Source organism: Elephantulus edwardii, unplaced genomic scaffold (assembly GCF_000299155.1).
Source record: "Elephantulus edwardii isolate Elephantulus edwardi_28Jun2011 unplaced genomic scaffold, EleEdw1.0 scaffold00074, whole genome shotgun sequence".
NCBI lineage: Eukaryota > Metazoa > Chordata > Mammalia > Macroscelidea > Macroscelididae > Elephantulus > Elephantulus edwardii.
In genome coordinates, this window is record NW_006399824.1 from 12,467,480 (window position 1) to 12,482,819 (window position 15,340).

General features: G+C 40.2%; 1 protein-coding gene across 1 annotated transcript in view; it reads right to left on the bottom strand.

Moving 5' to 3' along the window:
* Positions 1 to 9,491, bottom strand: part of NRBF2 (nuclear receptor binding factor 2) — a gene marked incomplete at its 3' end in the record, with an annotated part of 28,756 nt that extends 19,265 nt beyond the window's left edge. Inside the window, exon 1 of the mRNA XM_006889057.1 lies at positions 9,309 to 9,491. Within this exon, the coding sequence (XP_006889119.1) occupies positions 9,309 to 9,338 (30 nt within the window). The remainder of the gene's footprint in view (positions 1 to 9,308) is intronic.
* Between the last annotated feature and the right edge of the window lie 5,849 nt (positions 9,492 to 15,340).

A 15,340-nucleotide genomic window follows, 5' to 3' on the forward strand; every position in this document is an offset into this window, starting at 1 on the left:
GAATTGATGGTATACCAATTGATTTATTTCAACTAACAGATGCTGCCCTAGAAGTTCCCACCACATCTGAAGGACAACAATCTGGCCAACTTACTGGAAGAGATCTGTATTTGTTCAAATTCCAAAGAAAGGTGATCTGACAGAGTGCGGAATTATAGAACAAAATCATTAATATCACATGCAAGCAATATTCTGCTGAAGATTATCCAAAAACGACTGGAACAGCACGTCAACAGAGAACTGCCAGATGTACAGGCTGGGTTTAGAAGGGGTTGTGGTACTAGGGATATTGTAGCTAATGTTAGAAGTAGACTGCCAGGCTTTTCTCCAGAGGTATCCTCGGGTCTTGAATATCTATTTATACTTTTCATTTGCAGCTGAGCATCCTGACTGTACTATTCAGAAATTCCACCTATATGTATCATTTTCAATGTCTATAAATTATTTCATCCATCCAGTCTTTAGCACATTTTGCCAGAATGTTCCTATTCTCCATCATGCCATAGATTATTGAAAATTGCTTTCCTAGATCACTGTCTTTGACCACAAGGGTAGGTAGGACAGGGTATATAAGTCTATCCTTAAGGGGATTGGTCAGTTTTGCCATTCTGCTATAGGTCTGAACTGAGCAGGGGCAGCAGCAGAAACTAGTCATCTCACTATCAGGAAGGTCAAAGAAAAGGGAATGCAGTGTGTGTCCTTCACGGCCCAAGATTAACCTACCAGTCAGACCAAGCTCCATAGCAAAATAGTCACAGTGGAAAACTAGAGACTGACATGAGATCAAGATGGCCTGGAAATGCTGCCCAGGGAGCCAGAGCTTATATTTAAGCATATTGTAGGGGGAGAGAAGCCACAATAGCTGTCAGGACTAGCTTTGTACCACTGACCTAGGACACATGGCTGAAGGTACAAGAACCTTCAAGTACACATGAGCTGTCCTGACTTTTTTTTCCTGTTGCCAACCTAAACTGTAACCATATCTTATGTATGGGGATGCACTCTGTATGGCCACTTCAACAAATTTCAGACCTAGTCCTAAAGCAGTGAGAACCTTAAGAGGGCTAGTGAGCATTAAAATTAGCAGAAGTAGGTGAGGGAGTGTGGGTGGCATGTCTGATCTCATGGGAACTGGTTTTTGTGTTGTGGATGTTGCCAACAGAAACTTTTCACTGAATTTAATAATGATAAGCAATTCATTCTTGTGCTCTGTACAAATGTTTCCCTCCTAGGCCTTGCTTTCTCAAAAAGAGCCAACACTCTGCACATGCACCATTATTCTCTGTGAACTGTTCTTCCAGGGCAGTCCAACTGATTCCTATGCAAGTTATCATATTCTCTAAATGACCTGGTCCCCGGACCATAAAAAAACTTTCCTGTAGATTTTTGAGACTTAGGAACAAAATATATCAAGTATGCAATAATTCTAACTAATGTGATATGCAGCAGTTAGAGGGGTAACACAGGTCTGCAATGTGGCCTAGAGGGGCAGAAAATGGAGAATCCTGACTCTGAGACCCAGACACTGTAAGTTTTTTAGGACTATGCAAAGGCATTCTACTGTGTGAGTCACAACAAATTGTGCTAAGCTTGAGAAGAACAGGAACCTCAGAACACTTGATTGTGCTTATGTGAAACCTGTATTTGGACCAGGAAGCAGTGTCAGAACAAAGTAAGGAAACACTTCATGGTTCAAAATCAGAAAAAGATGTACTTCAGGGATGGATCCCATCTCCATACCTTTTCAATCTATCTATGGAACAGATCATTTGGGAGAATGGACTTTAACAGGAATTTGGCATCAGAACTGGAGAAGACACATCAATAACCTGTGCTATGAGGATGACACAACCTTGCTTCCTGAAACTGAGGAGGACCTGAGGCATTTGCTGCAGAGGTCAAGGACATCAGCCTTCAATATGGATTGAAGTTCAACATTAAGAAAACAAAGAATCTCACTACTCGAATCGGCAGCATGCTGATAGACAGAAGAAACTGAGACTTGTTAACCGCTTCAGCTAGCTTGGCTCCACACTCAAACTCTTGGTAACAGCAGCTGGGAAATAAAAAGACAAATTGCATTGAGAATGTCTGCTGTCAGGGACCTCTCACCTGAACCAAGCCATCATCTTCACAATTACTTGCTATGTATCAAAGAGCTGGACAAAGAATGAGAATGATAGAAAAATCATCAATGCCTTTGAGTTGTGGAGCTGGAGAAAAGTATTGAACATACCATGGACAGCCAAGAGACTAAACAGATCAGTTCTGGAGAGGGTGAAACCAAGGCTACTCCTTGGAGGCAAAGATTTTTAAGCTCATCTCACATACATTGGACAAGTGGCTAGGAGGGACCAGTTTTTGGAGAAGGATCTCATTCTTGGAAGAATGGAGGGACATCACTAGAGAGGAAGACCCCAGATGAGATGTACTGACATGGTAATAGGAGTAGGTGTGTCAGCGGCAGTGAGACTGGCACAGGATAGGGCAGAGTTCAGAGCTCTTATACACAGGGTCACTATGAGTCGCAAGTGACTTGATGGCACATCAACAACATATCATATGGCTGTCATTCCAGCACCTTTCTTTGGAGTCAAATAAATTACTCCTTTGGGCTTAGTATGAAATGGATATTCAAAGCATGTCACCAAAAACAAAACACCAAACCAAACTACCCAAAACTCTTAGCAGTTACAGCTAGATCACTAACTGACTATTTCACTGGCAAATCCCTTCCACTTCTAAAGACTGCTCTAAAGTGAGTGTCAATATTCCCATCTTTTCCAACAATATGACTTTTCTATTTAATTCTGTCTTTGAGGAAAGTTATATGGGGAAAAGGAAAGGAACATCTGAGAGTCTAAAGATAATACCAAAAAGAATGTGATGGAAAAATATGAAATAATCCTGATTCTGTGCTGGCCTTCCATGAGAAGCAAAGAAGAAATCTCATTTACACCCCTTTTCCCAATCACCTTACTAAGAGTCTCCTACAGGCAACAAGCAGCAAGTAATTTCTAACATTAAGCACTAAACTGTCACATAAACCAGTATAATACAATCATATCTAACAAAGTTCAAGTGTTAGAGAAGTCTAGGAAGACTTTATCATTATAAAAAGTCTAAAGATTAGCTTTTCCCACTGTTAGCTTTTTTCTTCCTCAATATTCTTCTTTGTTGTAGTGGTTGTTGTTAAGTGTCATTAGGTCATAGACGGCTCATAGTGACCCTATAAATTAAAGACCAGAACACTTGAATAACTTTCATCGTTTCTCCACATTCAGAGTTTCTGGAGGCAAGCTCTATCAGAAGTGGATGCCACTCCTGCTTCTAAGCTTATTTTAATCAGGGAGCTCCACCAAACACTGTCCACCATGAATAACCATTATCACATTTGACACATCAGTGTTACAATTCTACTTTAGCTTACTTCTTTTGGGAACTGCCATCATTTGCTTTGACAACACTAGGAATCTAGTGTAGCATCTTTCAAATTACAGGCCACAACCTACTTGTTATGTTGTGAAATCAATTTACTGAGTCACAAACTGCATTTTAAAAATCTGAGTATAACATGTATAACAAAGTTTTAATTTGCTTTGGTAAAATTTACAGAGGGTCTGTGCTTTCTGCACAATACTAAGGCATCTCCATATTGTAGCAGCTTTACCTTAAAGTACATATACATGTTATGTTTATGTCTGATTATGCAAAAATTGATCACAGAATATCAAAATCAAAAAAGCAGGACACATGACAAATTTAACGGAAGAGTCATCAAATTATTGTCAAACCCTAAGGAGACCTGGTAGGACAACTGACTTCCAACTGAAAAGTCAGTGGTATGCTCTTCCAAAGGTGTGGCAGTCTGCTTACACAAAGATTTATAGCTTAAGAAACCTTACAGGACAGTGAAACCCTGTCCCACAGGGTCAATATAAAGTAAGCTAACTTGATGGCAGTGGGTCTGGTTTTCAATTTAATTACCAATAAATATGTTCTTCTTGTTGTTGTTGTTGTTGTTGTTATGTGCTGTCGAATAGCTTGCGACTCACAGCGACCCTCTATGTACAACAGCCCTAAACCATGCTCTATCCTGTGCCAACCTCAGTCTCCCACACACCTACTTCCACCACCCCAATCACAGAAACAATCCATCGCATCAGAATCTTCCTCTCCTGCGCTGTCCCTCCATTCCCCCAAACATGATATCCTTCTCCAAGGACTAATCTCACCTTGCAACATGCCCAAAGTATGTCAGACAAGGCTTTAGAATCCTTGACTCCAAGGAGCAGCCTGGTCTCACCCTCTCCAGGACAAACCTGTTTATTCTCCTAACAGTCCATGGTATATTCAACACTTTTCTCCAGCAAAATAGCTCAAAGGCATCAATTCTCTTTCTATAATCTCTAGTCACTGTCCGTCCAACTCTCTGATGCATAGCATGCAACTGCAAAGATTATAGCCCAGGTCAGGCACATCTTAAGTCTCCAGCCTGACGTCATTGCTCTTTAGCACTCTGGAGAGGTCCTTCACAGCAAAAATTTATCATAGAGCATCACAACCAAAAAAGTAGCAGCATCACAACATCACAAATTTAACAGAAGAGTCATCAAATTATTTTTTTATTGTCAAATCCTAAGGAGACCTGGTAGGACAGCGGGTAAGCAACTGGCTGCTAACTGACTTTCTCAGTGCAATCTGTCTCTTGATTTTCTGGCTGCTGGTACCAAGAGTGTTGACTGTGGAGCCAAGCAAATTAAAACTGTCAACTATCTCAATCTCTTCACCATCCATACTGATGTTGCCAATTGGCCCAGTGGTAAGAATCTTTGTCTTCTTGATGTTGAGCTTCAATCCATATTGAAGACTATAGTCCTTGTCCTTCTGCAGCAAGTGCTTCAGGTCCTCCTCAGTTTCAGAAAGCAGGGTTGTGTCATCTGCATAACTCAAGTTGTTAATGAATCTTCCACCAATCCTGATGCCACATTCTTCCTTGTATAGCCCAGCATCCTGGATGATCTGTTCTGCATAGAGACTGAAAAGGTATGGAGACAGAACACATCCCTGGTGGACCCCCTTCATATATAAAACACACCCAATTCCAATCCCAGCATTCAACAATCACTGGGTGCATTTTAGTACTCTCAAAAGTATGTCATTAAAAAAAAAAAAGTATGTCATTAAGCCTAGCAAAGGCTGGAACATGTGATCAATTTTCCTTGACACCTCAGGGCCTTCAAAATGCCTCTTTTTATTTTAAAAGATTTTACAAAAAAAAAAAAATTAAAGAAAATATATTACCATTCATCACAAAACAGAGAGAAGTAGCCATATAATTAATGTGGGATAGTTACAAAGACTCCAGGTATGTCTACAGCAATGACATCAGATTCTTTTTCTTAATTAGAAACTTAAAAGCAAGAAGCTTTATTAACTACCTCACGTGATCGGACTATTCTAGGCAGAAGCTCAGCTATTCAACAAGTATTTTCTCAGTACTCTTAAAGGTAAACACATGAAATACAACTGTGGCCAAAGCAGTCACATGGTCCTTCTCCTTAAGAGTATGCAGCCTAAGAAAACAAACATGAATACCAGTCATGTGTGTATATATTACTAAGATCTGACATCACTTCCCAAGTTGACCCAAAAAAAAAAAAAGTCAAAGAGCTGGGAATTATCTCAAACTAGTTTTGACATTTACTAACAAAATTCATATTACCAAAATTAAATATATAGGGGGGAGTAAATGATGGAAAGAAATACTTATATGTAAGTTAAGTAATTTTGTTTTAATTTTTCCATATATTGAAAAATCTGAAGGATAAATTGATGAGGTAAAAAGAATCTCATCAGAGCCCAAAGTCTGTGTGTTTTTTTTTCAATTTACCTTTTTCTCTTTTGACAAACTTCATAAAGAAGAGAATTAAAACGCATTATGTTTTATCTAGTAAAACATTTTAAATTGAGTGTCTTCCATCCTATCTTAAAAGCCAAGGTCTGACAATTTGCAGTGACAAAAAAAAACCCCAAAACACTAAGGTCTAAGAGGAACCAAGTCTACAGGTATTTACTGTAGATAATTTTAAACATTAAAATAAAATTCAAAAAAATCAGTGAACCTACAGTTCAGCACAAATGAGAAACATACAGAAATGGAAACAATTTTTAAATGAGCACAGTAAAGAAGTAAACACTGATATGACCATAAGAGGTCAGTCATATCAAGATAAGGCAAAACTCATACTGTATTTTAATCACTAGCTAAGTAATTACTTAATTCTGCCTAGGATTATTCATCTGTAAAACTCTAAAGCAGTTCTTATAAGAGTCCAAGAGCTCTGAAGGTGCTGGATCACAAACCCGTGTAGTAAAATGAGTCGTAATTAATATAACAAATTTGGATTATGCTATCAGGAAACATGCCGCATTGGGCAAGGTGGCTATTAGGGACTTCTCCAAAATGCTTAGGAGCAATGATGTCAGTCTTAAGACTAAGGTGCACCTGATTCAGGCCATGGTCCTCTCACTGACCTGTTAATTTGTCAAAGAACTGGACAATGATTAAGGGTGACAGAACCGGGATCTCTGAATTGTGGTGATGGAGAAGAGCACGAAATGTCCCATAGACTGCCAAAAGAACAAGCACAGTCGGAGTGCTTCTTCAAGGCAAAGATGGTGGAGCTTCAGCTCTCATACTTAGGACATGTAGCTAGGCGAGACTGTTCCTTGGAAAGGAACAGCATGCTTGAAAAGATGGAGGGTCAGTGAAGGAGAGGAAGACCCCCATTGAAATGGACTGTACCAATGGGCTCTCGTGTGTCAGAGATGAGGAGGATGTCACAGGATCTAAAGGGTGTAAATCTCTGGTTCATATCCACAGCTGCTCCACAGGAGAAAGATGGGCAGACTTCTCTCATTTCCATTTACAGCCTTGAAAACTGATTGAAGGTGGCTAGAAGTCGAAACTGACTCAAACCCCGTGAGTGAGGTGGTCATCAGAAAAACTTACATGCTACTGAGAACTGTAACAAAAATTTATGTATGACTTGGAATTTTCACTCACTGAATCACAGCACTGCAAACTACTTCTCAAACTGCTACGACCTCACACTAATTTGAATAGCACTTAAAAAGCTAGTCTTCAAAACCCAAGTCATCTACAACCAGGAATATAAACAAATTCACGGACCCATCATTGGTGCTTAGCAGCAGTTAAAAACAATTGGGTAAATGCTAATCTCTATTTCATCATTATTTACCAGTAAAAAGCTGAGGTGGAAGTTGGATTTTTTTTTTCTTTTCAAATTTCACATTAAGAACAAGATACCAAATTTCTTAAACTTGTCCACATATATTTAATGAATGAACTATGGGATCATGCTAGCCTGCTTACCAGGACTCTTCTTAAAATTCTCCTTCAAAAAAAGACTATTTCCATCATCTAACTACTTTTCCTAAACAAGTATTTTGTTGCTCCACCTACAATTAATTCTTAACTCAGCTTTAGTCTTTTTATAATCCACCAAACAAGCATGAAGCATTTGGCTGTGGCTCTCCTGCAGGCTGCAGTTAAATAATGTGAAAAATAACTGGAAATGAACCAATGCTTATTTTGCAAGAGCCCATGAACTTTGAAGCCCTTTGTAAACTGCTTGTTGTTTTTAATAAGAAGTTTCAATACTATGCCAACCATTAACAGCAAATTTTATGTCATCTTAAAAACAAAGAATCCAAGAGATTTCTGAGTCTTCCTCTCAAAATTTTTTCTAAACGTAAACAACTCCTGTCAGTGGGAGTATAGTAAAGATACTCAGAGTATAACTAACCTAGGACTCAATATTTGAGAAAGTCAGTTTTAGGTTCTGAAATATTTCATTTTTTAATGCTCAACAAGTGCAAATCTTCATTCTACAAATGAGATTTTGCGTTAAAGACTGTTATGCGCCTTCCAGTTGCCTGCGACTCATAGCGACCCTATGTACATCAGCCCTAAACCCTGCCAATCTTGTCTCAACAGACCTATTCCTATTACCCCAGTCACTGAATCAATCCATCTCATTGGGGGTCTTCCTCTCCTGCGCTGTCCCCCTCCAGCCTCCCAAGCAAGACGTCCCTCTCCAGGAACTGATCCTGCCTTGCAACATGTCCAAAGTATGTAAGATGAAGCCTCATGGTCTGGTTAAAATAATTGCTAACTCTTATGTGTACTAGGTACTGTTCTAAGGACTTTACACTTATTTACTCCTTTAATCCTCACAACAAGCTTAAAAGAAACCTGAAACCTAATGAGGTTAAGTAACCTGCCCAAGGTCATACAACTAACTGAGTGGCAAAACTAGAATTAAATTCCAGCATTCTGACTGCAGAATTTATGCTTTTAACCATCAGGGTCTACTGTTTCTGTAAGTTAGGACCCAGGCTAGGGCTCTTCCAACACACTAGAAGAGTTCAAGGTTTCAGTCTGAAGTACTATGTCTATGTCTTCTCTTTTGATCACAAGGAAATAGCATACCTGTTACTCTAAAAAGGTACTTCTGTCTGCAGCCTTAAGTGACCTGAGCTCTCCTTAACTGTATCCAAAACCGGTATCCATCTTTAGGAAACCAAAAGATGCAGTGACTAGTCCAGAAAGCACTAAGTGTGTTTGCGTTTTTAACGGCAACCCTTGAAAAGACTAAAACTATAATAGAGAATGGGCTAGCAGCACTTCTGAGAAAGGTAAACCTCTATCATATTCTCATGATGTTGAACGTGATGAAAATAAGCACAAAATAAGGATGCTTCTTTAACCCAGCTATCTCTAATTTAGGTGAAGTAATGAGAGATGCTCACTTTGCATCTGAATGTTTACTAGGAATAAGTATGGAAAGGCCTAGCCTGAGGACCCCTGTGTTAGAAGTTACCATCAGGATAAGACCCCTTTTGTGCCCTGACGGGCTTCACTGCCTCCCCAGGTAGCAGTTACGTGGCGTCTGAGGCTTTTGCCCCGGCCTTTCGGGAAGGTGTCGGCACCCACCGGCTGGTGACCTCCCCTCGGCCAAGGCCCTGCAGCAGGGGTGGCCCGGCCACCGCGGTGAGGGGGACTCAGGAACTCCTCGGAAGTGCCCGAGTCGGGGACAAAGTCTGAGTGGCGTACTCCGAGCCTCTGAGGGACACGGCCTGCTTGCTGCCCCCCGCCTCTGGGACCGTCCCCTCCAAAGACGCTTCCAGGCCTCGTAGGTCTGCTGGCACGCCGGGCGCGGGATCAGACTCTTAAGGCAAAGAAACCCCAGGGAGGACGTGATCCTCTGTGGGTCACTTACCAGATTAAGGGGTCCTTCCATTACTTCCATAGACCCCGGGTTAAGCGGTGGCCTGAGGAAGGGGAAAGGTGGCTCCTGGGCACATGAAGAGCAGCAGGAGGAGAGTGCGAGGCAGGGGCGGTGAGGTCCCTCTCTGCGCCCCAAGAGCTGGCAGTGGGCGCAGAGAGAAGCCACCGCAACACTTCCTCCACCAGCGCACGGCCGCGGACCCGCCCCCAACGCCGCGCCGCCGACACTCATGACGTCCTGACGTCACACACGCAAGGGGCTGGGTCGAGCTGGGGGCGAGGGCGGGGAGTGCGTGGGGCATAGTCCGTCTTTCCTCTCGCGAGAGGCGCATCCTCAGGCACTGAGAGGCCACGCTGACGTCATGTGAGAGCATGTAGTCTTTTTAACTTCACAAAGCGGCTGTAGTGTGGTATTGGTTTTCCTAATTTAGTTACTAGCAAAATTTTTTCCATATCCAATCTGCTTAGCTATACTTTCTTGCCTTCGCACTCCAACTTTATCCCTTTACAATTAATTGATTTTTTAAAAACAGAACATTTAAGCAGTTTTTTATTAGAAGAAACAATTAAGAACTTTGAAGTTGTTCACAGACTCATAAAAGAAATAAGGTTTGATTTTTCTAACCATGTAACCAACCACCATTGCAGATTCTGTGGGGAATTCACAATAAACAGTTGTGAGAAACCAATACTAGAATCCAGATTTCTGGGGTCTTTGGAGTCAAGGACCTCTAAGTGCAAATAACTCTGGGACTATTGCACTTAAGATAGCCTTTGAACCTTGGGCCTTGAAAAAATTAGTTTCTATAAATTGACTTTGACTCAAGCAATAATCAAAATAATAATAGCGTCATTTTGCCTTGGACTTTGAGCTAATTTGAAGAATGTAATCGATTTTGGGAAACAGACTCTAAAGTTCACTCACACCAGACTATGCTTTAGGTTAAATTTAGGTTATGTGTTTTGTTAAGTATTATTTTAATTGTTCTCAATATAATGCTGTATGAAATCCTTTCTGAATACAGGTTGTGTATCATCAGTTCTATTGCAGTCCCTTTTAAGATCTAAGGTGGCCTTATCAAAAGACTAGGCCAGACAATGGATCTTGATAAGGATCTGGGCCAGATCAAAAAAGTCCAAACCCAAGTTCCAAATTCCAAGAGAAATACCCTCTTAACTAGTCCTTCCTAAGACCCCTATAAAAAGAAACTACACTTAACTCCTGCCATTTTGACCTTCTTCCCTCATGGTCACTTGGCTTCCCTCTCAGACAATGCAATAAAGGCCTGTTCAATTCTTGGGACCAGCATCTTTCTTTCTCCCCTCTCCTCCTCAACTCTTTTTCTATCTAACAATAGGAATATTTGCAAATTCGCAATAATTTGTAAAAATTCTCATATGTTCAGAATTTTCTTTTTTTACTTCGTGATAAAGTGGTTAACAGTACTAAGCTAGCTGCAAACCACAAAAATGTCTACAGTTCAAACACACCAGTTGCTCTATCAGAGAAAGATAGAGTTTGTTGTTAGGTGCCACTGACTTAATTACAACTCACAGTAACTAAGCAACGGGTCTGAACTTTGTCCTGTAACATTCTCAGTGACTGATATACTTGAGCCCATTGTTAGAGTCACTACTAAGTCAACCCATCTTTTTGGGAGTCTTCCTCTTACCCTTTCCAGCAAGATGTCTCCTCCTCCTCCTCCTCCTCCTCCTCCTTTTCCTCCTTCCATCTTCTTTCTTCTTCTTCTTTTGCAAGTACAACATACCTGTGGTATATAAGAGGAGAAGCTTCACCATTTTTGCATCTAAAAAGCACTCTAGCTGTCCAAGACAGACATGTTTGATCTCTTGACAGTCCATGGGGATATTCAGTTCTCCTCTCTAACACTACAATTCAAAAGCCATCAATTCTTCCTCTGTAATCCTTATTTATTACCCAACTTTCAGATACATAGCGAGCCAATAAAAATACCATGGCTTTGATTGTTATTGTTCCTAGGTATCGTTGAGTCAAGTATGGTTCATAACAACCCTGTGAACAAAAGATCTGAACCCTGTTCTATCCTGACTCACCCTCACACTTCCTGACACCTAAGAGCCCATTGCAGCAGTCACCATGTCAATCCACCTGGCTGACAGTCTTCCTCTCATTAGCGGAGCCTCTCCACTTCCCAGCATCATGTCCTTCTCCAAGGAATAGTACTTCCTACCTAGCAACATGCCCAGAGTATGTGTGGCAAAGCCTCAACATTCCTGCCTCCAAAGAGCACTCTGACTGCACCCTCTCCAAGACATAACTATTTGTTCTCTTGGCTTGCCTTAGAGACACTTTAATATTTAAACTGAGAGCCTTCCTTGACAACAGAGTTTTTTTCAATACAACACATTTTTTATTTCTTAACTGCTGCTAGCCTGGGTGTTGACTGCAGATCCAAGTAAAATAACTGGCAACTTCAATTATGATGTTGCCTATTGGACCAGTGGTGAGGATTTTTGTTTTATTGACTAAGGTGTAATCCATATTACATGTAATTTGTAAAGGCTGTAGTCTTTAGTCTGCAACAAGTGCTTCAAGTCCTCTTCGTTTTCTGCATGCAAGGTTGTCTCATCTGCATAATACAGGTTGTTGATGAGCCTGTCTCCAATCCTGATGTGACATTCTTATTCATATAGTCCAGTTTCTCAAATTATTTGCTGAGCATACATATTAAATATGTATGGGAAAAGGGTACAACACTGACCCATGCCTTTTTTTACTTTAACCATGCAGTGTTTCCTTGGACTGTTTGGATAACTGCTTCTTGGTCTAGATACAGGTTTTTCATGAGCACAATTAAGGGTCCTATGACTCATATTCTTCTCAATGTTATTCATAATTTGCTATGTTCCAAGCATGGTCAAATGTTTATTTGCAATGAAATACAGATAAACATCTCTACTGTCTGCTTTCTGCCAAGCTCCTTCTGACATCAACAATGATCTATCCCTCCTTCCACAGTCTTTTCTGAATCTGTCATAAATGTCTGGAATTTCTCTTTTAATGTACTATTCAGCTTGCTTGTTTTGAGTTTTTTAAAATTATTTCCAGCAAGATTTTACTTGCATGGTATACTAATGATACAAAAATAATGTTCAATAATTTTCACAGGCTGTAGATCACCTTTTTTGGGGATGGGAACAAAAATTAATCTCTTCCAGTCAGATGGCCAGGTATCTGTCTTCCAAATTTCTTAGCATAGACTAGTGAGCATATCCAAGGTTGCATCTGTCTGTTGATACATGTCAACTGGTATTCCATCAATTCTTGGGCCCTTACTTATTTGCCAGTGCCTTTAACACAGTGTTTTGTTTGTTTTAACTATTTTTTTATTGATTTGCTTACAAAGTCCATTTGTGTTTTATTTCACACTATTCTTCATTCACATTGTGTTTCATACCATCATTCTCATGTGTTATGTTTTATAAAATTAATCACCATTGGATCTTGCCCATCATTATCCTTTTTGCCTAAATCCTTCCCATTTGCTTCCTTCCCCACCCCCATAGTGCAGTTTTGAATTTTTTTCCTTGCTGTTGTTTTTAGGTGCCATCGAGACGAGTATGGCTCACAGAGATCCTATGAACAGCAGATTTGAACCCCATGCTATCCTGTGCCTTCTTCACACTTCCTGACATGCTAGAGCCACCATGTAGCAGTCACCACATTAATCTATCTGGTCAAGGGTCTTCTCCTTCACCAAACCTCACCCTTACAAGCGTTGTGTCCCTCTCGAAGTATTAGCGCCTCCTAACAACATGCCTGAAGTATGTAAGGCAAAGCGTGATTATCACTGCCTCCAAAGAGCACTCTGGCTCTACACTTTCCAAGACATATTTTTTTGTTCTTTTGGCAGTCCATGGGATGTTCAGTGCTCTTCTCCAGCACCACAGCTCAAAGACATCTATTCTCCTTGTGTCATCTCTATTCATTTCTCAGTTCTCAGATACACAGCAAGTGATTGGAAAGACCATAGCCTGAATAAGACACACCTTAGCCCTAAAACTGACATCTCTTCTCAATAATTTGGTGAGGTCCATAACTGCAGATTTTCCTGATTTTCTGACTGCTAGTACCAAGGATGTTAATTGTTGATCCAAATAAGATGAAATTTGGGCTTTTTCCTTAATTACCATTAAGGAAATGCTACTTAATTACTATTAAGGAAGTTCCTTATGCTGCTTCCTGAAATGGTTCAGTGTCTACAAATTCCTTTTTGTGCAGGGATTCTGTGTGTCCCATCTATTTCCTTTTAATACTTCCTGCATCATTCAAGATTTTGTCCATCGAATCAGTATCACAATTTGAGGCTTGAATTTGTTTTTGTTCTTTCAGCTAGAGAAATGAGGAATGTGTTATTCCTATTTCATTTTCAAACTCCAGTTTGTACATTTTATTATGATACTTTGTTTTATCCTCTAAATCTGACCTTTGAAATCTTCTGTTCAGATCATTTATTTCAACATTTCCTCCCTTGGCTTTACCTTCTCAGTGTTCTAGTGCAAGTTTCAAGTCTCTTCAGATGTCTGTTTTGGTTTTTCCTTTTCTTTCTTTCTTTGCAATAAATGACCTTTGCCTTTTCCCCCAGATGATACCTTGACGTCATCCCACAACTCATCTAGTCTTTGGTCAATAGTGTTTAAGACCTCAAATTTGTTCTTAAGATAGATTTTACACACCCGTGTGTATTGCTGCTTTGTTCACAATAGCAAAGAGTTGGAAGCAACCCAAATGCCCATCAACTAATGAATGAACAGAGAAGCTGTAGTATATTCACACAATGGAATATTATGCAGCACTGAGAAAGAAAAACCATGAAATATTCTATAAAATGGTTGACCATAGAAGACATTATGCTGAAGGAAATATCTCAGTCACAAAAAGACAAATACTGCATAATGCCACTGTTATAAAACAGGACTGACAAGGGGGTTGGGGGAAACTAAGAAAAGAGGGGATAAATAATGTACATGGCATTGAAACAGACAAGGGAGAGAACTGTATAAAAGGAATATGTGATTAGGTATTATTGGCATGACAAGAGTCCTGAATAAGAGCTGCATAGTAAAGTGGTCTGTGGGGGACTGTATAACAATGAAATAACTTTTTTTCTAAAAAGTAAACTGGAGGGGGGCAGGGAGGAAAATTTGTAACAATGAATGAATGGAAATCCACGTTCTTTATAAATTTTCATAAAAATCTCAATTTTAAAAATGGAGTTTAAATTCAATTGGGATAGATTCATGGTCATATTTGGTCCTTGTGGTCTGGTTTTAATTCAGTTAAAACTTGAACTTGCACATGAGTAATTGATGGTGTAGTCCACACTGCTGGTCCCTGATCTTGTTTTGACGGCTAATATTGAGCTTCATCAACTCTTTCTTCTGTCATAAGGATGACAGAAGAAATGATACCTTTGAGCTGTGGTGTTGGATAAGAGCACTGACTATCCCTTCTACTGCCAAAATGGAAGGAAGGAAGGAAGGAAAGAAGGAAGGAAGGAAGGAAGGAAGGAAGGACGGAAGGGAAGGGAAGGGAAGGGAAGGGAAGGGAAGGGAAGGGAAGGGAAGGGAAAGGAAGGGAAAGGAAGGGAAGGAAAGAAACAGAGATATGTCCTAAAAAAAGTGCAGCCAGAGTGCTCCTTGGAGGCAAAAATGGTGAAACTTCATGGGCATGTAGATAGGAGAGGCTATTCCTTGGAAAGGGGCATTGTACTAGGAAAAGTGGCAGGAAGACCTTCAATAAGATAGATTGACATGGTGACTGAAGCAATGCACTCAAGTGTGTCAGAGATGGTGAGATTAGGACAGGGTTCAGATCTTTTGTTATAGGGTCACTACAAGTGATTCTTCTTCTTTTTTTTTTTAATAATATGCTATTTACTGCAGTTAACTACACATAACATTGTATATACAGGTGACTTGTTAGGTGTGGTCCAGAATGATTCATCCTGAACCATCATCACAATCCTTTGACATCCCTGA